The sequence below is a fragment of the Vicugna pacos genome, chromosome 1 (genome assembly GCF_048564905.1).
Source record: "Vicugna pacos chromosome 1, VicPac4, whole genome shotgun sequence".
NCBI classification, from domain to species: Eukaryota; Metazoa; Chordata; class Mammalia; order Artiodactyla; family Camelidae; genus Vicugna; species Vicugna pacos.
Genome location: NC_132987.1, coordinates 113,374,224 through 113,398,608, shown reverse-complemented (window position 1 = coordinate 113,398,608; position 24,385 = coordinate 113,374,224). Strand labels below are relative to the sequence as shown.

General features: G+C 47.9%; 1 protein-coding gene across 1 annotated transcript in view; it reads left to right on the top strand.

The window, feature by feature from the left end:
* URB1 (URB1 ribosome biogenesis homolog) overlaps nt 1-24,385 on the top strand; it is a 63,115-nt gene that overhangs the window by 5,140 nt on the left and 33,590 nt on the right. Inside the window, exons 4-15 of the mRNA XM_006216032.4 lie at nt 263-395; nt 5,005-5,101; nt 7,242-7,327; nt 8,117-8,242; nt 10,099-10,223; nt 13,376-13,571; nt 14,625-14,762; nt 17,308-17,478; nt 18,063-18,192; nt 18,933-19,049; nt 20,864-20,976; nt 22,820-22,939. Of these exons, the coding sequence (XP_006216094.2) occupies nt 263-395; nt 5,005-5,101; nt 7,242-7,327; nt 8,117-8,242; nt 10,099-10,223; nt 13,376-13,571; nt 14,625-14,762; nt 17,308-17,478; nt 18,063-18,192; nt 18,933-19,049; nt 20,864-20,976; nt 22,820-22,939 (1,552 nt within the window). The remainder of the gene's footprint in view (nt 1-262; nt 396-5,004; nt 5,102-7,241; nt 7,328-8,116; nt 8,243-10,098; nt 10,224-13,375; nt 13,572-14,624; nt 14,763-17,307; nt 17,479-18,062; nt 18,193-18,932; nt 19,050-20,863; nt 20,977-22,819; nt 22,940-24,385) is intronic.

The following is a 24,385-nucleotide window of genomic DNA, read 5'->3' as shown; positions in this document are numbered from 1 at the left end:
GGATTTCCTGGAGACGGAAATTGCCATCTTCTTTGTATCTTGTGTCTTGTGTTCTTGGGTCCTCCTCAGACTCAGTTTTTTAGCTTTCATTGAAGATCTTGTTAGGATATTTTAAAGAAAGCATGTCTTCATGTCTCCTCCATTCTGTTTTCTGCTTTGGGGATAGCAGAGCACACAGCCAGGTGTGCAGTTGGCTCGTGGTGAGGTGGCTGTGTGCTCCTGCTGTCCTGACGTGTCTGATTTCCCTGTTGTCCCTGAACAGGATGGCCCGAGCCTGCCTGAACCTGATGGCTGCCATGGTGACCCAGGGTCCGGAGGCTGCCAGAGACGTCTGCAGCCATTTTGATTTGAATAAAAAGACCTTGTACACCCTGGTGACCAAGAGGGATTCAAAGGTGAGAGGCCAAATGTCTTGTACCCCTTGAGTGTTTCCATTGCCTTTGTGTGTCCTCTTCCCTCTGGCCTCGGTCCTCATGTGGATGGAAGGGAGGCTTCCCCATGGAGAGTCCGGGGCCTTGGCAGCCTCTGGGGTCCATGAGGAAGGGAGGCCTCTCTCGTGGCCGGTGGTGGGGCCCGGCTGCCTACAGAGCCTGAGTGACAGGGTCACCCGAGGATGGCTCTCTCAGGGCTCAGCATCGCCGGGCCTTCCTGGCCCGTGAGGACGGCTGAGCTTGTGAGATGGCCTCCAGGTGCCTCGTGGTGTGAACCTCGTAGTGTCCTGGCCACCTGCACGGGTTCTGTCCACTCTGCAGAAATCTGCTGCAAGGCTCAGCCAGTGACATCACCAAAGAGGACACTTAATGGCTTTTTAATACATTTCTTGCGCCTTCCAATTATAAGTCTTCTAATGAGTAGGGGCTCCTTTGTGCCAAAGAGAATGGAAGTGTGAATGGCTGGTTTTCAGAAGAGCTGTCTGAAAAAAAAGTTTCTTGGTGACTCCAGATTTTTCACTCAGGTTTGGTTCCTGAGGAAGAAGCACAAGCTTCAGGACTCCTGAGCTGGTGGAGGGGCGGCCTCCCGCCCGCGTGCCGGCTACAGGCTGTCCAGGCCTCTTTCCGCGAGCCAGGCTGGCCCTCCCTGCCGTCGCCCCGGTGCTGTGGCAGCCCTGGCCTCGTCCTCCACACCCTCCTAAGCGGAAGGACCAGGCCACCCGATGGCCGCCTGTCCGCCCAGGCGGAGAGCCATGTTGGAGTGGTGGACTTCTGCAGCTACGTGTGACCTTGCTCTCTGACTTCCTGGGAGTTGAGAGCTTCTGCGTGGCGGGGAGGGTATAGCTCAGTGGTAGAGCTTAGCATACACAAAGTCCTGATTCAATCCCTGGTCCTGCCTCTAAAAATAAATAAACAAGTAAACCTAATTACATCCTCCCCCGAAAAAATTAATTAATTTAGAAAAAGTTTCTATGTTGCCAGGTTGTAGACTAAGTTAATCATCCAGGTAACAGCAGGTAATCTTACAGCCCAGTGTTGAGGGTTTTCCTGGAATTACGAATAAGGTTTTCTCTGAGGAGGACATTTCCAGGTCCTAGTGTTTCATGAATACTGTTCTTTATTAATGTGTCAAAGGTTCCGTTTAATGAGTAATGGCTCCTGGCATTTAAATGCGTATCTAATGAAAAGAATGTGCGTGCTGTTTGCACACTAGGGCCAGTATCTTGGCTCTTTGGTCTCACCTGGCCGTCAGCCTAGCAGTAATGACCTATCAGAATCCCTTCTCCTTCCCCGTCTCACCCCCAACCAGCCCAGCCATTAAGTAAAACATCCGGCGGTAGATAGGCCACCCGCCAGGGCACAGCCAAGGCACAGCGTGGGAAAGCCCGGCCTGGACCCCAGCCTGGCCCCGCTGCCGCTTCCTCTCGTTATTTTACATCTTTCTTGATCTGTCAGACAGGGGTCATGGTCAAAAGGAAAGCGCTTTTATTTTCTTTCATTCATCGTCTGTATCAAGTATCTTAAATACTTTGCAGGCTGTAGGAAATAGTTTCTAGATGTTATAAAACAATTTTTTTTGCATATAGGAAATGTGAGGGACCTTGAGAAATAGCAGCACAATGAATCCCCACGTACTTGACATCCAGGTTCACAGGCTGTCAGCTCTCCCGCATTTTGGTTTGTTGTGGGGCAGCCAGCCTAGCACAGCATATCCCACATGTGGATCGTATTTCACTGTGAATGTTTCCATGTGCATCTCTGATAGTGCCTTCATTGTACCTGACACCTTGAATAGTTTCTCAGTACCACCTAGTGCCCAGCTCAGGCTCTGCTTTTCCCCAACTATCTCAAAAATGTCTTTATACCTCCTGGTTCACATCAAGATCCAAATATGGGCCCCACGTGCCTTTGATTGATACCCTTCTTAAATCTCTTCTTATCTTTGAGTCTTCTGCTGCTCCCTCACCTTTTTTTTTTTTTTTTGTTAATGCCATTTAGTTATTCAAGAAGCTGGGAGATATGTTTTTTTTTATGAGTCTGTTTTTCACATTTTGGAAGGAGTTATTAAAGCCTCGTGAAGAAAGAGGATTATGGATACTTTTTCATCCAAAGAAAGCATTGTTAAAAGTCCTGTGCCCAAGAGCAGTTTTACCAAATATGTTTTGGTCTATTTTAGACAGTGTTTTGCAGAACAAGCCATAGAGATCAGGACACTTTCTTCCTGGGATAATAACCCTGTGTCGTAACAGGGTAGGAATGAGGAGTAGGCTTGCAGCCTTCTTGCCTTTGATGGAGTTGCTGCAGCCGGGGGCGGAAGGTCGAGGGCAGTGAGGGACTGTGGTCAGGTGGCCGAGGCCTGGCGGTGGCTGCATGAAGGAGGAGCAAAGGCTGTGTCTTGGGGGTTTTGTTCTCTACAATGTCAGGAGCCAGAAATTTGGGCTTCTCTGGGATACAAGATGGATGCTAGGAGGGGAGAACTAAATTCCACTTCAATTCAAAATGTGTTGCTAGAGGCACTTTTAAGAGGATCTGATCCAACCCTGCTGTGTGCACACAGGACAGAAAGACCCGGAATGGCAGGTCGGGACCAGCATCCCAGGGGCCTGACCCCCAGTACTTCAGTGGAACCAAAAAAACCCAAAACTGTGGAGCCTTTCCAACTGACTGGGAAAGGATAAAACCTAATTTAATTTTACCAGGCAAGTTTTAGCATTTTGCCAGAATTCTTTTGCAGTACAGAGACCAAGACAACAAGCTAACTGTGCTTGAATTAAGTGGCACATTTATTTGAAAGATGAGGTGTCTGGATAGGCTGGGAGCAGTGGTTACTCGAAGCTTCCTGAGGACAGGGACAATGTAGTAGTCATCTTTTGCATCCTCTCGGTCTGGGGTTATGGCATCTTGAGTGTAATTGGTGTTTTATTAACATTAAGTTGGTGCGTGAAGGCACCAGAGCACTGCTGAAAGTGCAGCTCATTTTCAAGACTTTAGCGATCATTGTCCCTAAACTCCATATTGTGAAGAGGACCACAGAATGGTCCCCAGACAAGAGGATAGTGTGCAGCTCTTAGTGTATCTGGAATAAAGCAGCATCAGTCTCACAAGGTCTTGCTGAAGTGCCTGTGGTTTGGCTGGAAGGAAACTCAGAAAGTACAATGAACGTGCAAGGCCCCACCAGGTGTTATAGAGCATAGGTCAGGTGTTCGTTCTTTTCTCCAGAAGAAACATACTCAAAACAAGACAGAATTAAAGACTCATGTAGATGCCTAAATGGTGCCAAGTATGGTCCTTGCACCCTGAGAGGTGGTAGAGTGAAGATGCCATGGGAGCCCTGAGAGGAAGGAGCTACTCTCTAGGCAGACATGTGGTCCAGAGTGAAGCAGTGTGTTTGTACAGTGACTTCTTACGTCCCAATCCCAGTGCTTACTCAGTTAGTAGTTGTGTAACCTTAAGCTTTGAGTTTTCTAAACCTCGGTTTCCTCATCTGTAAAATGGGTATGGTGGGCATCTGTACCTCAGGTTGCTGTAAGGAGTAGCCGAGATAACAAATGTGCAGCATTTGACAGTGTCTGGCACATGGTAAGTGCTCAGTGAGTTTTTAATGTCATCGTCACTCCTGCCACCATCTCTGCTGCTACTCCTGAGTGGAGTGGGACTCTCTGGAAGGCAGAGTCTCCTTCATCTTTTCAGGCATTCAGGGCAATAGTTCTCCATAGTATCAACTTATTTCTTGTCAGAAAAGTGCCTTCGGAATGACTATGACATAAGAAGTTTTCAATTTAAGCAGTGGAAGATCGAAGCGTATGTGCTGGTTCTGGTCCAGCTGACAAGAGACCTGCATGACCACATGCCGTGGGTTCTTTGGGTGGAAAACAGGAATGTTGAAGACACAGGTTTGTCTGAAAGTTACTGGGAGGGGAAACTGATCAGGTGGCCCACTTCAGCTTCCCCTGAAGTGTTGGCTGCTGGTCATGGCCTTTGGGCCCTGGTTGAGGATGCCCACTGTCCTGGGTCACGGCTGATGCCTGTGGGACAGCGCAGACTGCAGCCCAGGGAGGGCTATGCCAGCTTTGTCACATGACAGCATCTGTGCGTTGGTGTCAGGTGTAGATTTAGAATATCTAATAAAGACCAGACATCACGTCATTGGTGTTTCATCAAAAGCAGCACTAGACTTTCCATTATCTCTGGATTTTATAAAAGATAGATACATTGTTTCATTAAGTGAGAGTACATGGTATCTAGACAGGTATTAGGCACTTTACCGAAGTGGTCTGTGAGCTAAAAATGTGTATTATTACAGTTGGCGGAGGGGACACCTCTACTTATGTATTTAGAAAGAGCTTGACAGAGAAGGAGAAATAGAGCAGGAGACTGAGGGGGAAGGAGCAAAGGAGAAACCCCTTTGTTTCTGTAAAGAGCTGAGAGTGGTTTTAGACTTAGACCCTCCAATGGCACAAGCCTGGGAGGCCTTTGTGACGTTGGGACGGGACGTGTGTGCCTTCCCCCATGGTCCTGCTTCCTCGGGTTGTGTTTGGATACATCTGTGACACGTGTCTCCTTCGTCCCCCAGGGAGTGCCTGACGTCCGGCTGGCCTACATTCAGTTTGCCCTTTCCTTTTTGATCGCCGGCGATGACAGCACAATTGGGCAAGTGCTGGAGTTGAAAGGTAGGTGTGCCTCTTTGTCTCGGGGTGAAGCCAGCTCATGGTTTTGAAAAACTTACTGGAAAGTGTTTTGCAGGTTAAAAGAAGCCTGCAGCCTTGGTGGCCGCAGAGTGCGCCAGGACCAGAGGTGCATGTGCGGTGGGCCGTGGTCAGTGTGATTTTGATACCGCCGCTCAGCGTGGACACAGATGTCCCTGCTCTGCTCTCTGCGGTGCTGAGCCGCATCCTCACCGAGGAGAAACCCAAACCTCAGGGACTCATGCAAACACAGGAGGCTTTGTGTCTCCAGAACATACGTGGATTCCCAGCCTGGCTACCTGGCTTTCCTTAGTAGTTGTGTTTTTAAAAAATAAAGTTTAACAACTTTGATGGCTTTGCCCAGTGTTACGAGAATGTCAGTAGTAGAGCTTCAAAGGTTTCCAACTGGACCACCTCCTGGTGCCTGTCTCACTAGGGCAAGCTGGGCATGGCATGGTTTAATCTGTTGGGGCCGCTTGCATTTTAGCAAGAAGTTCAGGATGACAGTAAGTGGCAGCGCATAGACGGTGCTTAGCATGTGCAGTCGTTCATTGAGGTCCCCCAGGGTCATACCCTGTCTGCAGGTGGGGAGGGGCTGGTGTCCTGGCTGTGCTCTGGGCCTCATGGGAGGAGGAACAACATGGTGCTGTGATTCAGTCTCCAGGCTCCCCTTGCCTCCCCCAGCTTGGGAGACCCAAGCCCCCTCCACAGCCAGCTGCTAAGACCCTTTATGAGCAGGTGTGGGTGGCACTTCCCCACATGTTGTCGTCCCTGATCTGCACAGGTTGCCCTGTTGCTGTCGGGGCGATGCTGCCTTTGCAGGTGCAGCTGACAGGTCTTCCCTGATGGTTGCCTGGTCGGGGTGCCCTCTGCTGCCAGGGCTGGGTCTTTCTGCAGAATCCCCTTGGGTCTTCTCAGCATCTGGCCTTTTATTCAAGGAGAGTGGTTTGGGGTTTTCCGTCCACCCTGCTGCAGGGCAGGGATGCACTTCAGTCAGTGTTCCTGCAGAGCAGTTTGGCCAAAGGCATCTAAACGTGTACAGTGTGTGATCCAACCACTCCGCGCCTAGTCATTTATCCTAAGGAAATAATTAAGGATGTGAATAGAGGTTTTGTTATGGGATATTTTTTCATATTAGCTGAAAATTGGACTCCTAACTACCCACCAGCAAGGGATTGATTAAGTGAATTGAGGGCTGGTCATAAGGAGCAAGGCAGTTGTTAAAAATGATGTAGAAATGTACTTACTGATATCAGATTTTTAAAGGATGTATGATTGGGTGTAAACTCACTTATAAAACTGTAAAGTATGACCCCATTTTACTAAAAGTTAAATTTAGCAGAATATGGATCTATCAGAAGGTTAACGGTCAGCCAGTAACCCAGATAGTAACAGTGTTAACCTCCAGGTAGTGGAGGAATGGTTTATTTTAAGTTTCTTTCTTTCTTTCTTTTTTTTTTCTTTTTCTGGTATTTTCTCATTTTTCTTTTTTCTTTCTTTCTTTTCTTTTCTTTTTTTTTTTAAGAATAATGAACTTGCTTTTGTAGAAATTGCGTGTGCCTGTTAAGCATGTGTGGAGCAAGAGAAATTGTAATTGCTGTGATGCTGTTGACTAGTGTCACGAGCACATTAGTAGTGACGCAGTGCCAAGCCATGGTGACTGACTCCCTCGGGGATGGGAGGTGAAAGCGAAGCAAACAAATCAGCCCAGATTCTCCTGCCAATCAGTGAAGTGAAAACCATCCTTGTAAATACATCTCTGAGCAGGTCTAAGCAGAGAGAGAAACGTTGGAAAACTGTAACCATACCATACATTCTCTTTCACACCATGAATGTTAAATTAATTTTACTAAAATTAGTGTGAAAACAGGAAAGTAAAACAGAACTAAAGCACTGTTGAACTTTAGTAATAGTTCATTGTTTTGTCTTTAAATATTGACTTCCTGTCACAGAAATCATTTTTCCTACTGTGAACTTGTATGATTAAAAAGAAAAAACTTAAAAAAGAACCAAGTAAATGGCATTGTTTGCTGTACTGTTGTACTGTTTAAAAAGTGATGTTCTCTCATCTGTTCTCATATTTGAAGTAATGTTGAGTTTAATACTTTGAAACTTTTACTTTCAGAATTTATTCCTTGCATTTTCAGTTCAGGCATAAAGGAGGACAGGATTTCTACCATCAATATTATGTTATCCACACTGAAAACAAAGGTACGTGTGTGGTGATGAAGGCTCCTCTCATTTGTTTGCTCTGACGTTTTGCGGGACTGTAGAGCCATGGGTTATGCAGGTTTCTTGGGAAGCCGGTCTGGCAGTGTGTGTCAGAGGTCTTAAAAATGTTAGGACGCCCAGGTGGAGGGTGGGAGGTTGCCTCAGAATCCCCAGGGAACGTACTTGAAATACATAAACCCTGTCAGAGGTTCGGGGTTTGAGGGGTAAGTTTGGGTGGAGCTGAGAATTTGTGCCGTAATTCCAAGTCCATAGTCAGGGATGCAGTGTGGACTTTTTATAAGGATTCTGTCATAGCCAGAGTTTGGAAGTCACCTAACTATACACACCCAGGGAATAATGGTGAAATAAGTTATGGTCACTCATAGGCTGAAGGGTATCCAGCCCCCGAATGAGGCTCTAAAGGAATTTTAATGATGTGGAGACAGCTCGTGCTGTAAGTAAAAATAGACACAAAACTGTATGAAAATATAATCCCAAAGAGACCGAAAAAAAACCCACCCCAGCAAAAACTTAATACTACGTACACATGTGTATTTTATGTGTGTTTAGGGGTCAGGGAGGCTGAAAGGAAATACATCAAAATGTGAACTGTGGGTGTTTTAGGATGGTGGTAATATTGGTGAGTTTTATTTTCCTTTTTATGTTTTGTTTTGTTTTTGGCTAAGTATTTTGCCATAGAGCTATGTTACTTTTATAATGGCCAAAAAAATAAACACCATTTGAAAAATCAAATTCCTTGCAATTCATTTTTTTTCCTATTATTTTCAGGTAGTTCACAATAAAAACATCACAAAAACCCAGAAGGTGCGTTTCTTTTCCGGGCAAGTGCTGAACCACATAGCATCTCTGTACAACTGGAACGGGATTGTCGACGTGAGCCTGGAAAATATCGAGGTACAGTCGCCTCTGGTTTCACTTGGCCTCGCTGTTAGTGTGTGGTACCCACAGCTGGGAGACTGAAGAATCTGAACCTACACCTGCCTTTAAAAAAGTCTCTGCTTTTGATCTGTTTCTTTTGCCTTGTGGTTACATTAATTCTCCACTTAGATGCAATATGATTTTCAAATTTTTTTATTTTACAATAAGACTTTTTTTCTATCTCTGAGGTTTCATGCTAGTAAATTTTTTTCTTTTTCCTAAATGAGAACACTGTTATTCCCTTTGGCTGAGTGACATCTTAATTTTCCCTGCCAGCGTGCCCAGTAGACTGACAGGGGTGATCCTGGCTCCCTCCTCCTCCTCACTTTCCTCTCCTCCTCCTTCCATTCTTTTCACATCCAGCCGTTGGCATTTCAAGGCCTGTTGCTTTTATTTCAGGATCCTAGGGAACCTCAATTTCCTCACCTACTGACATGTGTAGTTTGTTCTGTAACAAGTGCTAAATTATGACAGTTGCTCTCATATTGATCCAAAGCCAGTGTATCTTTTAATTCTCCTTGTTTTGATTTTCCTTGGGTGTTTCTCAACATGGACTTGGCCGGAGTTGTGGAGGCTCAGACTTCTTGTTGATTTCATAGTAATTTACCTCTCAAGAGCTCACTATTTTACTCCCTTTTATCTTCATGCCTTGCCCACGTCCTCTTGTTTTGAACACATTTTGTTCGTTCTATAACCAGGAGGCCTCAGGGGCTTAATAAAAACACTCCCAAAATGGAATTTTACTCAAAAGAGCAAGAGAAATTAAGTCATTCATAAGCTTGTTTAAAAATACAGGTTTAAACCTGCCCCTCTTAGGAGTATTTTTTTTGATCTTTATTTTTTAATGATTCTATTTAATAGGTGATGACATTCAGATTCAGGGGGTTAAGTGATGCTCTCATTCCTGGTTACATTGTGATGCTCAGACCCCATCCTGAAGCTCTGCAGGAGCCCCTTTAGAGTTGCCTCATTAGAACGAAAGATACTTGTGTCATCTGGGAAATCCCGAGGGATTTAGAGCTCCGTGTGAGACATGACTCATCCCATCACTCAGGAAATTATAAGGGTTTTAAGAGCTCTATGCCAGGAACTGGGGACAACCACCAAATATTTATTTTTTAATTCTGTCACAGTATCACAATGCAAAAGCAAGAAAAAGCTTAGAAAAACATTTTCTATTTAAAGCATATGTTGTGGCCACTAATACTGATCTGCTCTGCACTTCCTAGCGCAGTGATGACTTAGCTGCCTGATCCACAGTTTGTTTGCTCATATGTAAAATGGGTGTAATCGCGTCTGCGCTGCCAGACTTACAGGGCTGCCGTAAGACTTAAATGAGAACCCTTATTGTGAAGTGCTGGGAAACAAGAAATGACATAAAATCTCAAGTTATCTGTAGTTTCTTGTTGTTCCAGCAACTCCCTGTTTATTCAACTTTAAAAAGAAAAAAACTTTAATTCAGTTTGTTTAAACTAAAAGAGAAATAAACAAATAATCAAAAAACCCCAGTTGACTCATTCCCCTGCCCCTCCGACCCCCACCTCTGACAACCACCAATCTTCTCTCTGTGTCTCTGAGCTTTTTTAAAAAAATTATTATTTTATTTATTTGTTTGTTTGAGATTCCACATATAAGGGAGTGTTTTTTAAGTTTGATTGGTGTTTCTCTTTTGACAGGTGGTGGGGAGTTGTTTGGTTTTGAATTAGACCAAGTGTCTAAAATGTTGTCTGAGTTGCCATTAGGTGTGTGATTTTGTCTAGTTTTCACTCTGGAGCTGTTACTAAGGCTTATGAACTTGGGGTTTTCATTGAATTTTTTTTTAACCCTCATAGACTTCTGCTGAAGACGCAGGGAAAGCCATGGTGCGGGAGCTCGTGCATAACTTCCTGACAGACCTCTGCTGTTCACTCAAGCACGGGATTAACTTCTATGACGCATCTCTTGGTACCTTTGGCAGGTAAGTCCTGAGTGTGTGTTCCTTCCAGCGGAAATCTGTCAAATGATGGATTAGAAGTAGGTTAGAACTAGAGTTTTAGACAGTAAGTCTCGTGAACCTCTGGGGACCCAGAGGACTGCTGTTCACTGTGTGCCCTCAGGGCAGCGTCTCAGGGTCACAGCTGACTTAGACACACAGTATGTGGTGTGTCACCCAGGGAGGTGCTGTGTGTGTTCACCTGGGGATGGTGGCGTCAGCTGGATCTGCAAATAAGTCTGTTACGTCCACCTTCCCAGAGACGGTGGGCCCCACCATGGGCCTCACTGCAGTCCTGAGGTGGGTACCACTGTTACCCCAGTTTTGCAGATGAGGGAACTGGGCACAGAGCAGTCAGGTCACTCGCCCTGTAGGTGGCAGAGCTCAGACTGGAACCTAAGAAATGTGGTTCCAAGCCCGTGTTCATGACAGCTAGTCAGTCCTCCCTGTCCTCAGGGATGGCTGCTGAAGAATTAGAATTTCAAAGTTTTGTTTTTACATTTTGTTTCATACTTTACCATTATGGTAACATTTCGTCAGTAAGGAAACATAAAGTCTACAGCTAATGGTTTAGATTCTGTTCTTCCAGACTTTCTCTTTAGAGCCATAGATCTATAATACATACCATGTCATTATTTTTTAAACCAAAAAGGCCTCCAGTTGGATATATTGTTCATCAGCCTGCTTTTTTCCATTTGACAATAAAAAATATTGGACTTATTTCCTGGTCATTGTAAATGACCCTTAGTTTTAACCCCTTGACATTTTATTTTAAGGACAGAGACGGTTTGATTTCAACCAGTCAGGAAACAACTGATTCCTTCATCATGGGGTTAATCTGGTGGGAACTTTTCTCTTTGCTTGTGGCTTTGAACTTGGTTCTGTGGCTGTTGTGAATTAACTTGCCTCATCATTTCTTTTTCTTGTAACTTTGTTTTGGTCGTAGTGTAGCTTTTCTCCCGGTAAGAATAAGCTCATTTTCTTGCTAAAATGAATCAGCAGGCTTTGACAGTCTAATGTACTGTAACACCATGCTTCAAACACGTTTTTCCTGTTAAGTAAACCCATATTGAATCAACTTGTGGGTGTGGGTCGTTGGAAATAAGCTGTGGGTTATGTAGAATTTTTCAGCCATGGGCAAAAAACAAATGTTTGTGCTAATGGGGGACGGAGGGCATTTTGTTTGTGGAGTGTTAATGGAAAGCTTTGAGAGGATTGAAATGCGTGGTTTCCCAGCGGTTGTAAAGCTCCCTCCTTTCCTTCAGGTTTCTAGGTAAATGTCGCCTTCTCTGGCAGCCCTCTTCTGAGATAGTCCTTCCACTGTCACTGTCCTTTGGCCTGGCCCTTGCTTCTGACAGGGACTTACCACCGCCTTGCGTATTTGTTCGTCCTTTCGTTCATTACCCAATAGGCAGGAGTCGGTGAGAACAGAGGCTGGTCTGTTTTGAATCCGCAATGCGTAGGACAGTGCTTGGCACATAGTAGGTGTTGAAAGTGAGGCATTAGTGTGTGAGCAAGGGTTGGCAAACCTTTTCTGTTTGGGGCCAGATGGTAAGTATTTTAGTCATGGTGAGCCATGTGGTCCCTGCTGTGACCACCCAGCTGGGCCGTTGTAGGACCAAAGCAGCCGTGACATAAATGAGTGATGTAACTGGTTCCAGTGAAGCTGTATTGACAGAGGCGGCTGGTGGCCAGAGCTTGCAGCCCGCCGTTTGGAGGTTCAGAGAGCAGTTTTTGGAGTGGCTGTGAGACCTCAGCAGGTTACTCCTCTCTGCCAGTGTCGCCTCGTCTGTAAAGTGGAAGTACGCTTACTGCCCACCCTAGAGAGAGGTGGTGTGCGCTCGCTGCCTCGAGCAGCATCTGGCATGTACTGCAAACTCTGTGGGTATAAACGCTGTTCATTTTATTAAATCATTTATTAAAATTGTGTGTGTGTATGTGATATTTTGGGCACTCTTTGCAGATTCAACATTCCATTTATTTGAAAGCATCAAGTATGTTTTGCTTATGAAATTTTCCTATGAAGAATTTTAAGCTTATTATAGAATAGCTTTCCGATCAAAATTGTGCTTTTTCTAATTCAGTTGTTGAAAACGTTTCTTATCTGTAAAGTGTCATATTGCATTTATAAGAGACCGCAAAACAGTGATTATCCTAGAAACCAGCAACATGACACGCCAGTGAGGCGCTTTCTGAGGCTTTTCTGGATGTTACGATTTTCCAGGGACCAGCAGACAGGAAAAGGGACCTTTTCTTAAAAGGGAGCTGCGGGTAGAACCCAGAGTCCTGGGGGTTTGACCACGTAGATCCTGGGCTAGGTGCTCACTTTCTTTAAGTTGTAATATCTGCAGGTTTTCCTGTTGTTATCATCTTATGTCTTTGAAAACTGCTCACTTTGGGACAAATTTTGACTATTTACATACAGTAGATCCCGCGCGCCTCCCCCCCATATTAGCTTCCTTCAGTGTCTAAGTGAAGGTGTATGAATTTGAAATAAGCTAGAAACAGAGAAGGCAGAAGACCTGTGGAAAAACTGTGTGCCTTCTGGCTGAGTTCTAGAAGTAATTTTGAGGCGCTCTGAACTGTGGCAATTCGTAAGTACTTCATAGGAAAGAAAAACAATGTAATCTTTTCAAAAGCAAAATACATTCTCTGTATTTTTTTATACTTAACACACACATCTTTACATACTTGCTTTTTCATGTGTGGTTGGAGGAACGAGGTCAGGAAAATCACAAAAAGAAATTTTAAAATTTACGCTCGCCTTGACTTATAGCAGACTGAAGGTAGCTGGGGAGAAGGGAGGCTGGATTTATTCCTCTTCTTTAAAAGTCAGGTGGAACTCGAGGTGGGGAAGGAGAGATGGGGAACAGGACAAAATAGAGACTTTTTTAGCCACTCCGAGGTAGAGGAGTGAAGTTGAGGCTTTGGGGTGGAGAGCGAGATCCCCACAGACCAGGAGAACATCCCACTTTTGTGCCGCGAGGGAAATTCACCGGAAATGAAACTTGCCCATCGCTGTGTTACAGCCGTGTTCACTGAGGCCGATTCCTCAGGATGGAGCTGCGCGGCACCCTGAGCTCTCCGTGGGCCGTGAAAGCTCTCTACTCACCCTTTCTCTGCTCTCTCTCTGACAGAGGAGGGAACCTGACCCTCCTGCACTTCCTGTTGGGTTTGAAAACCGCCGCAGATGACGAGCTGGTGGCTGAGCTGGTGGTCAGCATCCTGAAGGTGTGCCCTGACCTCCTGAACAAGTATTTCAAGGAAGTGACGTTTTCCTTTCTCCCAAGAGTGAAGTCTACTTGGTTAAATAATATCAAACTGCTAAACAAGGTGAAGCCCATGGGTGTTTTGAAGTCTCCTAGATGGGGTCGTGGGCGGGGTGTGTGGGGTTGGGGGTACAAGCTGGTGTGGGGGGTGACATTCTGATAAACTCTGCGGGATGAAGACCTGCCTTCAGCCGTTCTTCAGGGGATATGTTAGATGACATCTTCATCCTCTGAGAACGATTTGCTTTTCACTGAGCTGAATTTTGAGGTTTATGCTTTTGAATCTGCTGAGCCAATTTCATCGTCTTCATCCATATTTTGCTTGGAGTGAGATCTGGATGACTTCCAGCAGTTAGGCTGGAATTAGTGAAACATCTGAACTGTAGGATGGTTTTTAAAGATTGCTATTTCAGGTACTTGCAACAGCCTGAAATAAACTGTGAATTATTTCACAGTCTGTTTGACTGTGGCTGTTTGTTTAAGTGGATGTGAATTCATTTCCTTCTGATCATAGATGTCAACGTCCCCTCATCTACCAGCTACACAAATTCTTTGGCAGTACTGCCTCGGTCAGTTCACACCTCTCTCTCTCCTCTCCTTTCTCTCGCCCGTTGGAGGCCTGGATGTGAGTCCTTCCACCTCTGCCTTCCAGCCTTCTGGCCCCAGGGGTATCTGTTACTCTCACTGAGGTCTAGTTTTGTCATCTGTAAACATTGTTTATTTTGAAATAAAGTTTCCCTGCCCCAGAGCGTTGTCATGAAGTGTTAAAAGATGACATAATTTGTCAGGTGCCTGTCAGGTGCAGCAGCCGATGAGTGAGTAATCCGTTTGTCAGTTGTAGCAGTGACTCACTTGCCACCAGAGGTTTTAAGAGGCTTCAGAGACCGCAGGCCAAGCTCTGCTTTGAGGGCCTTGGGAGCGCCAGTCTTGTGACCTGACTTGATTTTAACAAGTGGGTTTTGGGGTTGATCTTCTGGGTCCTGTTCCTTGTGGGAGCCTTGGTCCTTTATTGCTATCATTGATTCCTTGGAGCAGCTCACTGTTGGGTGCCTACAGTTAGGCTCGGGTCTGAAAGTTAACTTCCAGTGCCAACTCATTGTCTGTTCCCCCTCCATAGATCTACGATGCCCAGCCGGACATTTCCCGGGCATTTCAGACCAAAGAGTTCATCCCCTTGCCTCGGCTTTTGACGATGGTGATGGTGACCACCGCGCCCGTCGTGTGCAATAAGATCATGTTCACCCAGGCATTGAACGTGAGTGGGTACCCTGCTTCCAGACTCCTTCCCGCCCACCCCACTGGCTGTGCTGGGGGTGGTTCTGAAAATACCAGCCTAGACGTATTGGATCGTGTTTAGTGAGCCTCTGAGACTTTCCACATGTCCATTCATCTGAGAAAGGGGTCCTGGGGTCTGAGGCACATTTCTGCTGTGGGTTGGGAGGGTGAGGGGGTGTCTGCTCAGCTCCGGCACGGAGCAGGACCACTGGATCCCTGCATCTCAGCTCTGGGCCTTTCCGAGGGTAGGAGGGAGTCAGAGGGAGGGAAGTGTGTCCAGCTCCAGCCCAATGTCATGTGTTAAAGTCTCATTAGGATTTCTGGACAGGATGGGACTGAAATTTACCTAGCAAATACTTTCTTTTGTGGTTTAAATGAATAGTGTTAAGTTTTCTGGGGGACATTTACTTTGAAGACCAGCTGTTTTAGGAGTTTGAGGAAGGATGTGTTTGTGGAAAAAATGGATACCTGCATTCCATATCACTGTTTATTATAAAGGTCCCCAGGTCCCATCAGAAGGCCACTGTGAGGGACTCATGCATTTTTCACCATAGCATCCTGGCCTTAGGTGAACGTCTGTAAGGTGTTGGCACCCATGGGTCCTGGTCCTGCCAGCCCCTCCTAAACCTAGGTTGCCTCACTACCTACCTGGGGGAGGCCAGGTGTGCAGAGGGATGCAGGGCCTGGGGTTTCCATTGGGCAGGTGGAGACCCCATCCTGTGTTACGTGAACACAGCAGGACCAGGGTTTGCTGTGGTGGGTTGGCCTCGTAGGCCCTGGTGGCGATGGGGCTGTTTCTGCGAAGTGGCGCACACTCCTCGGATTGTGCGGTGAGATGGGGCGTATTTTGATACCTGTCCAGGGTTTGTGCTGACAGCAGCCGGTGGGGTGCGGGGTCGAGAGAAGGAGGCCTAGGTGGGACCAGGCAGGAAGGCCTTTTGTTCTGTTGCCAAACCCTAATAACCAAAGTTAGGTCCCAGGTGGCTGGCCCAGCTGTTCTGTGAGAGACACCAAATAGTTTATCTCAAGGGACCTGCAAGAAAGTGGAATTGAGAGGAGGTTGTCTGGAGCTGCCTCCTCCTGGGAGGAAGATAACTCCCCTGGCTGCATTCAGGGTTCCCTTCGAGCTGATGCCGGGCAGTCTGGGCTAGAGAGGCTGTCTCGCCCCCTCTCACACTCCTGTTTCACGGGAGAGGGGTTGTGCCCCTAGGATGTGCTCCGTCCTCTGGGTAGAGAACACAGCCTTCTGTCCTGCGGATGCTACCGTCCTGTGCAGGCCCGTGTGTGGCCATCAAAGGGGAAGCCGCAGCTCTGCCTTCCCATCGGCGGCCCTTTCTGTGCTGACAGTGTGTTCGTACAAGTGACACCAGTGACAGGTGTGTCTTGGGGTGGAGTTACGATTGTGTGGGTTTTTTTTCTAATGACATTTTTCTTTTATTCTTTATGGTATTATCTGCAAAATTTTAATAGCATACATTTTAGAATCGGAAAGAAAACAGTGAAGTTATTTTAGAAACAGGAAACAAGAAAGTGTTTGGAGACAGGGTCTCAGGCTGTTGGGTGAGCCTTGTGCTCTAAGCCGGTGGGTTTACATGTGAACACCTGTTTGGGTCCTACCTTTGAAGTGGTGATGGGTTGGGAGTCATTCCTGGTTTAGGACATTTAGCATAGTGCTACTTTAGTGTACAGTGAACATGTGAAATGAGCCCCCAGCTAACTGGACGGCTGAGGGGATGGGTGTTATTAAACTAAAAGTACATCAGAAAACCTTATTGTTTCTATCTGGCTGTGAAGCTCCAGTATCCCAGCCGGTGCTCTCAGGACTTCCCTGCCCTAGGGAATCACCTGGAGCTGATGGTGTCGGTCTGGTTGGACCCTGAGATTGAACGTGTCTCCAAACGCCCAGGAGATGCCCTCACTGCTGCTGGCCCAGGACACACTGCAACTAGCTGGGCCCCAGCCTTCCCCGCTTTGGGTAGCAGCACGGGTTCTTGACCCTTATTCAGACTCTGCAGTGAGTTCAGACCTTGAAGGCCCGCCTGGCTGTCGTTCTGAATCCAGGTAGAGAGTCTGGATGTGGGAAGCCTGTGACGGGGCTGTGCTCCGAGCCTGGAGACGGCTGTTCCTGCTCCGGTTCCTGGCACCTCTGCCCGTCACCCTCCACCTGAGTGCTTTTCAGGGGCTGGTCGGCTTCTGGTGGGCTCTGAATTGTTGCTGCTGCGTCGGGATAATCCGTGTGAGCCGAGCAGTTGTCAGAGGAGACTTACCAAAACAGGCAGTGAAACAAAACTTAAGGCTGGCTACCAGACTCCTGCTTTATTTAGTAACCGCCTTCAGGGTGACTGCTGAGGTCGGGTCTGCAGGTCAAGGGGACAGGGCCCCCGGGCCATGTCTGCACGGCGCACAGTCCTCCGGGCTTCTGTGGCCTTCCCTGCGTGTGACCCGGGGAGGGCCAGGGCCCGGGCGACCTGTGTCCACCAGCACGGCCCCAAGACATTGGTGGATTTAACTCTTTTTCTTCCCAGTTGGACAGCAAGGCGGTGAAACACACAGCTTTATCCCTCATTTCCGTCATTTTGAAGAGAGCACTGAAAACTGTTGACCACTGTTTGAATAAAGAGGCCTGGGAGTCGGGAGTGTACACAGCTGCAATGATGGAGGACTTCGTGCAGCTCTTCAGAGAAGCCCTGAGCAAGGTGGGCATGGAAGCCGGGCTTCCAGGGGTCCCAGCACACCAGGTGGAAAAGTGCTTGGGGGCACAGAGGGTGGGTGCAAAGTGAGGTGAAGGGGTTGGGGTGCTCCTGGGACCCCAAGTCTCATCAGGAGCTGTTGTGCCCCTTGCCTCCCCCTCCACAGCTGCACACATGCGGGACTGGGGCCACGGTGATGGGGTGGCCTGCTCCCTCCTCCCCGGGCTCAGTCTGGTGAGCAAGGGAGGCTGGTTGTCTACAGACTGGCTGGCTCCCCTGAAAGAGCAAAGGGCTTGCTGGCCAGGGTCCCTGTCGCCTGTCATAAGGACGAGTTTATTGGTTCCCAGTGTCTTGCTCAGGTAAACAAGTGTTAAGGCATCTGTTTTAATAATCAATCCTTGTATTTTCACCAAATCTTACTGTGGTTCTAGGATTACACCCCAAACCTAGCTCCCGGAGGACCTGGGCCTCTTTCTCACGCCCCCACTGGCCCGCCCTTCTCCCTGTTCTGTGCTCCTCGTTCGTAGGTTCAGTCCATTTGTTTCTCTTCCTTTTAACGTGACTGATTTTCTGTTTGTTTTCCCTTTTAGATTTTACCAGACCTGAACACCATTGTCTGGGTCTGGCAGTCATTCAGAAAGCAGGAAACGAAACAGGACGACGAGAAGGGAAAGAAAAGGGACAGCGGGACCCCCGCCACCTGCATAGCTCCCCAGAGCGGTGAGGGCTCAGTGCGGCCTCTGCGGTTTGCAGACGGGGCTGACCCAGGCCGCCTGGGACGACTCTTGTCTAGAGGGACTTTTGAGGGCCTCACCAGCTGTGGCTGAATTTTGTGTCCTTTTTTGCTTGGGGAGAAGAATTGGCACGGCATTGTGGATAGAATTTTAACATCTGCTAGGAATGTGCCCAAGCTTTATGCAAGCACTATGTCTCTCTAGAAACTTGTATGATGGATGCCATGTGCTCTGGCCTTTCAAGGAGGGTGGAGGTGGGAGGGAGGGCTCTCTGGTTCTGCAGAGAGAGATGCAGATCGAGGTGGGCTATGCGGTCTCCTCTGGTAACAAGGTGTGTTGGCTCCGACCTTGTCATTGGCAAGGCACTGGGCTTTGTATATTGTGTCTCTGTCCTACTTAATTTTTACAGCGGTCCTGCGGGGGTAGGCACTGCTGTGTGTCCCCATTGTTCAGATGAGGACACTAAAGCACAGAGAGACAGAGTAGCTTTAACCTATCCAAGGTCACAGCAGTGAAATGGGGAGTTAAACCCAGCCTGTTTGAACAGTCTTGACTTTTTCACCACATCAACTCCTTAACTGTAGTCCCGTGGAGATCGGCCTGCAGCCCCAGTGTCCGGCATGCGGCTGACTGTGGTGGGTCATGGGGGGCTCAGCTGCCACTGATTGCTGATTGTGGCAAAGAACACGCATGTTTCCTAATTCCGGAAGTTTTATTTTGGTTCAGATGATGCCGAAACTATCCTTCTGAAAGCTGTCCTGCTCCAGGTCATCTGCCTCTACCAGAAGGTGGTCCCGCACGTGGTCATGCAGTATAACTTTGACTTCAGCAAGCTCCTGAAAGGTGCGACTCCAGGGATGGTGGGCGCTCCTCTGCCATTCCCGACGGTGGGGGTGAGGGAAACGCGGGGACACCAGAGTAGAGTCCCCGGAGCCAAGGACTGGGAAGGCAGACGGGCAGTTTGTCTGATGTGTGTGACCTACTAGCGGACTGATGTTCTTAAGTTGCTGCGTCCAGCGCAGCTCAGGACCATATCTGAGGACGAGCGACACAAGACTTCAGAAACAAAGAGACAAAGTGAAGAGCCAAGATGGGACCAGGGGACTCAAGATCTCATGGATCAAGGGTCCCGAAAGCCTGGTCGACATCATATTTATTGGGTATAGCTCAGAAAAAAATGCGATCAAAGAGGTGGGGTTTTAGAAATTCCATGCCTTAAGCACTAAGTTCTGCTTGCTGGTTAACTGATTAATTTCAGGCTCATCCCTTCCAGGAACAATCACCCTCCTCGGGGTATGCAAAATTTCTGTCTATCCTGTTACTGCCTCCGGGACATCCTGAGATAGCAGATACTTCCCTTGGGTTAAACAGCATGCTTTCATGCCAGAACAAAGTTCTGTTAATGGATGATCTGGCTTTCCAGGACCTTCCATTGTTTTACCCTAAGGAAATATCTGCCCTCCTTCATGCCCTTGTGGTCAATCTCAGGATTTCTCCTTACAAATTTTCTTTAGCATAATACATGTTATAGGTCATCTACTGCGTAAAACATTAAAACAAAGCAAGCATGTGCATTTTGAGCAAGTAAGTGTGAATGTAATATTTCAGGCTCATGGAAATTTAGGTGTGGCTTGTTTTCTAGTTGCTTGTTTTCCAACAGCTTGTTTCCCAGCATTAAGTAGCCCGTCTTCCTTAAGGAAGTAATCTGATGATCGCTGAACAGCGTGAGGAGAGAAGAGAGAAGCCAGCCAGGCTGAATTGCCTGCCATAGGGGATCAACAAATAAGATTTTGTGACATAAATGCTAAAGCCTCTTTTTAAAGGAGGAGGGTGCAGAGGGGTGCAGAGTGAGAGGCTCTCGGAAGGATGTCGTGTTCACACAGAGGCTCTTCTGACGTAGTTGCTCATATTTCACCCAGTGAGTCAAGTGCAAACCACATCTTGTAAAAGTAACATTATGCTTGTCTGGCCATGTTTCCTTGATGGAAAAATTTGTCTAATAAAATTGACTTTATAATTGGGCCTACGGAGGAAGACTTGCAAAAATATCATTCTTGGGACTTACGTAAGCCATTGAAATAATCCTATTCAAAAGATATAATTAACTTTTTGATTGTTTGGAGGCAAAAAGTTCTCTTGCTCTGAGAATATGAAATTTACTAGAATGTGGCCATTTAATATTTAGTACTGTGTCCTTCCCAAGCAAAGGAGAAGCCTGGAAATCAGGCCAGAGGCCAAGGACCCAGTCTTGGGCTTGGGTGGCCACAGCCACCCACCAAGTGCCTGCAGTCTGGGAACAAGGTCTGCACCCCCTCCCGGGGACAACAGTAATGAGGGGCGGTACCTGGAGGGCAGCATGTGGTGGGGGGTCAGGGTGGGCCGAGTGCAGGCCAGGCTTCCTTGGGCAAGTGCAATCCCAGCTCTCTGTTGAAGGATTTGGACAGATCTTGGGAGGGGAGGATGTGTCGGGTAAGATGGGTGGGCAGAAGAGCGGGCACAGCTCGTGACCAGGGACCACAGGTCAAGGGTGGACTGAACCCTGTGTCCTTCCTGCCTATTTCCACAGACAGTTTCTTGTTCAGACCTTGTGGCAGGGGCAGCAGTAGCTGGGCTGCCTCCTGTAACTTCTTATCTGTTTTCCTCTTTCTTACCCCCAGGGGTCATCTCAGAGGAGGGCCTTCGAGAGGAGGTGCCTCCAATCCTGCAGCACCACATTCTGAAGGTGGCCCTGGAACTTCCCGCCAGCAAGTTTCTGTGGCTAAAGGCACAGGTAGGAGGCCGAGATGCCGCCTTCTGTCATTAACCACCCTGCTGGCTTGTCAGCTTCTGGGCCCAGGAGTTCCTAACTGGATCAGAACCCTGACAGTTATGAAGGAAGACATTAACAGTTCTCCTTTTAGAGAGGAGCCTTTAGAGCAGAGGCCAGGTCCTGATTTATGAGCCAGGAATCTCTTTGCTTTTGCAAAGTATGGTACTTAACTGTCCCTACTGAAAATATATTATTGCTGGGTATTGGGGGTTTTAATTTTTTTTTAATCTTGATTATTTTAAGTTATTCTTATCCTTTTACAACCTTTTTGAAAATAAACAAACTACATTCCTTTTTCTTTGTCCTCATCCTTGGAGAATTTAAGGCAGAGAGGGGAATAGACACCAACCCAGGATAGGGTCAAGGCTGGCGGAAAAATTAGTAAAAGTTGCTGGCATTGTTTTCTGTGTTTCTGATAATGTCTTCTAGGACTTTCTGGAGAACATAATGCTTAATCATAAAGGGAACTCATGATGAGACAAGTATTTACCTGTGTATTTAAACACAGGATGCCACTTTACTTCTGTCCAAAGAGGGAAGATGACCAGGCAAAACCGTGTTGTCTAAGTGTGTTTCTCCATAGCTCAGATGGCTTATTTTCATGACTTGAACCATATATGAGATCTTGTATGAAGTCAGCAGTGTGGAGATGTACATTGGCACTTTTGCAGGTGGTGTTTCCAGAAACATACAAGCATGCTGTGGCACTGGGATCTGTGTGCCACGTGAGTCCTCCCTCTAAGGTTCACCTACATCGTAGTTGCAGATAATTCTCATCGAGAACTTACTGCGCACCAGGTTTAACACAAGTGTGCTAAGTGCCATCTCATTTGCCACCACGTAAGGGTGAGACAGCTGGAGGGGAGAGTGGTTAGAAGGCGTCTGCAGGGTCCCAGCCACAAGTGGAGGGTCCAGGATCGGGCCCAGGCTGTGTTACCCAGGGCCCTGCTCTCACCCTTTACATACCCCGTGAGGTCGCTCCCAGGATCCCAGAGAGATGACGAGTCTGAGGTGTTTGGTGTGTCACTCCAGCTGAACCGAGCCATTGGGACCTTGATGATTTGGTTGGAGAATGAACAGAGGCCTCTTACTTTGAAAGAACTGCTGTTAAAATATTAATTGATACCCCATGTCTCACCTTCTGCTTATAAGATGGGTCTGCTGGCTTTGTGAACGCCGGCCCTTCACGTGTTGGGATCAGGGCTTCGGGGAGACACAGACACAGCGGGGTCTGGGCTGGGAATCTGGAGCTTCACACATTCCAAGCCCAGAAGCCTTTGTTAAGAGGCTTAATTACGTATAAGGGACTGATTACATCAGCAGCGGCCTCCTGCTGAAATGTGGCGAGTGCTGTGTTTGACGGAGTCAGGCCACCCCTGGGTGGTCTGCTTCCCCACAGCCACCAGCCTGGCCCCCTCTGCGCCAGGACTCCCGCGGCTTGAGTCCCGCCTCAGCTGTTGAGCAGCCTGTTGCCTCCTTGTGCCTCAGCGTCCTCGCGTGTGAAATGGGGTAACAGCGCCCCCCTCAGGCTGGTTGGGAGGATAGAGAAAACGTGTGAGAAGCACCTGAGGAGGCCTGTGCTTCCTGCTGGTACTCTGTTATCACTCCAGCTGCTGTCGGGGTGCTGGGTGGGCTCCCTAACTTCTGGGCTTCCTCAGTAAAATCCTGGCAGCCGTGCTGAGCTGTGGTTAAAATGAGATGAGACAGGAGGCTGGGAAGGATACCGGGCCTGCAGGACCTGTTTGCTCACCAAACAACAGCCTCTGTTACATTTATAATAAATATCCTGTCATTCAAACTCCAGGAAGGCCCAGATGCAGAAATTATTGGCGGAAAACGATCCGTGTTTTACTTACTGATGAAAATGTTTGTGACCAGTAGCAATTCACAACTCAAGTCATCGACCAAACTCCTGATCGTGAAGGTGAGCACTTTCTTCCAGTTCCTCATTCTGAGAAGCGTTTGGCACAGTCTTCCTTATAGTGGGTGCTTAGTCAGTCACCAGTTGTTGAATTCAGGGGTGGATTAGGACTGTTACAATTTAAAAATAGAAGGTTTTATGGTAATTATAACTTATTTTGTCTTAACCTGGCTGTGTTCCCAGAGGCAGCCTGGTGAAATGGGAAAAGCATGCGCGTTGAAGTCCTGTCCCTAGGTTTGAGTCCTGGTTCTGCCACTTCTGGGTGGCACTGAACAAGTTGCTTGGCCTCTCTGAGTTTAGTTTTCTCATGGTCAGTGGGAACAATAAAGCCGCAGGATTACAGAGGAGATTACACGTGATCAAGTAGTAGGCCACACCTGGCGCATTTGGGGCCCAATAAGCAGATTTCGGCCCTCGGGGAGCTGTTCTGATAGGCGGCGCCCCTTCCCTCGGCCCCAGACTCAGCCTTCTCCAGGCGTCGGCCTCTTGACCTTGCCCATCACGCACTGCGGGTGTCACGGAAGTCGGCAGGAGGGAATGAGGACCTTGCCTGTTGGCTTCGCTTCCTTCTTGCTCTTGAATTCGTTCCAGGGCTGCGTCAGTTCTTGCTGCAGCAGCAGGAAATCCAGTTGCTTGGTCTGTTGTGCAGCAGGCACCTTGGGGATGCTGCAGAAATCACATTCGCCGGTTTTAAGGTGCAATGTTTTACCTCTCTGAAGTGCTGATAATCTTGCTACCCTTCAGCCTCACCTGACCTGTGTGGAGGATGTGAACGTCTCGGTCTTGACCTCTCTGAGTTGCCGTTTCCTTACAGGTTGTGGGTGTGAATTTGACCCCAGCTGGGCTTCGTGGTCACGTGCTGCACGGGGGTGGAGTGGCACGGTCGGGCTTCCCCTCGGTGCGCTCGGTGTGGGGCTCATGCCGTGGGGCTGCTTGGACCCTGAGTTCTGTCATCAGGCCATTTGGGGGTGTCACTTAACCACCCCTGCCAGTGCAGGTCCAGCCTCGTAACAAGACCTGTTCCTCTAGAGATGGCGGTACTTCTTGCCCGAGGCCGGAGTCCTGAGGGGCCACGTTGAGATGATACAACGTGACCTGTTCGCTGTCTCAGACACTTTCACGCTGGCCAGGGGTTGAGTAGCTATGAGGAGTGAGTCGTGCACGTTTACCTGGGTCTTTGTGGAAATCAGACCTCTAAGCAGCAGCTGGATTCTTTCCCTTTTTATTATTTAGGGAAGTGGAAGGAAAGGGATCAGCGGCTGCAGAACAAGGGATTCTGTTCTCCTTGATCGAGCCCCGGGTGGCCGCTTTTCCTTGTGTCCTCGGCCATGGCAGTGTGGTTTTGAAGCCGAGCTTTAAAATTGGATGGAACTTCGCGCCCCTCTGTGCCCCTGGGGTCTCTGCGTTGTGCTGCGGCTCCCCCAGAAGGCAGGTTCCACCCTCACTTTT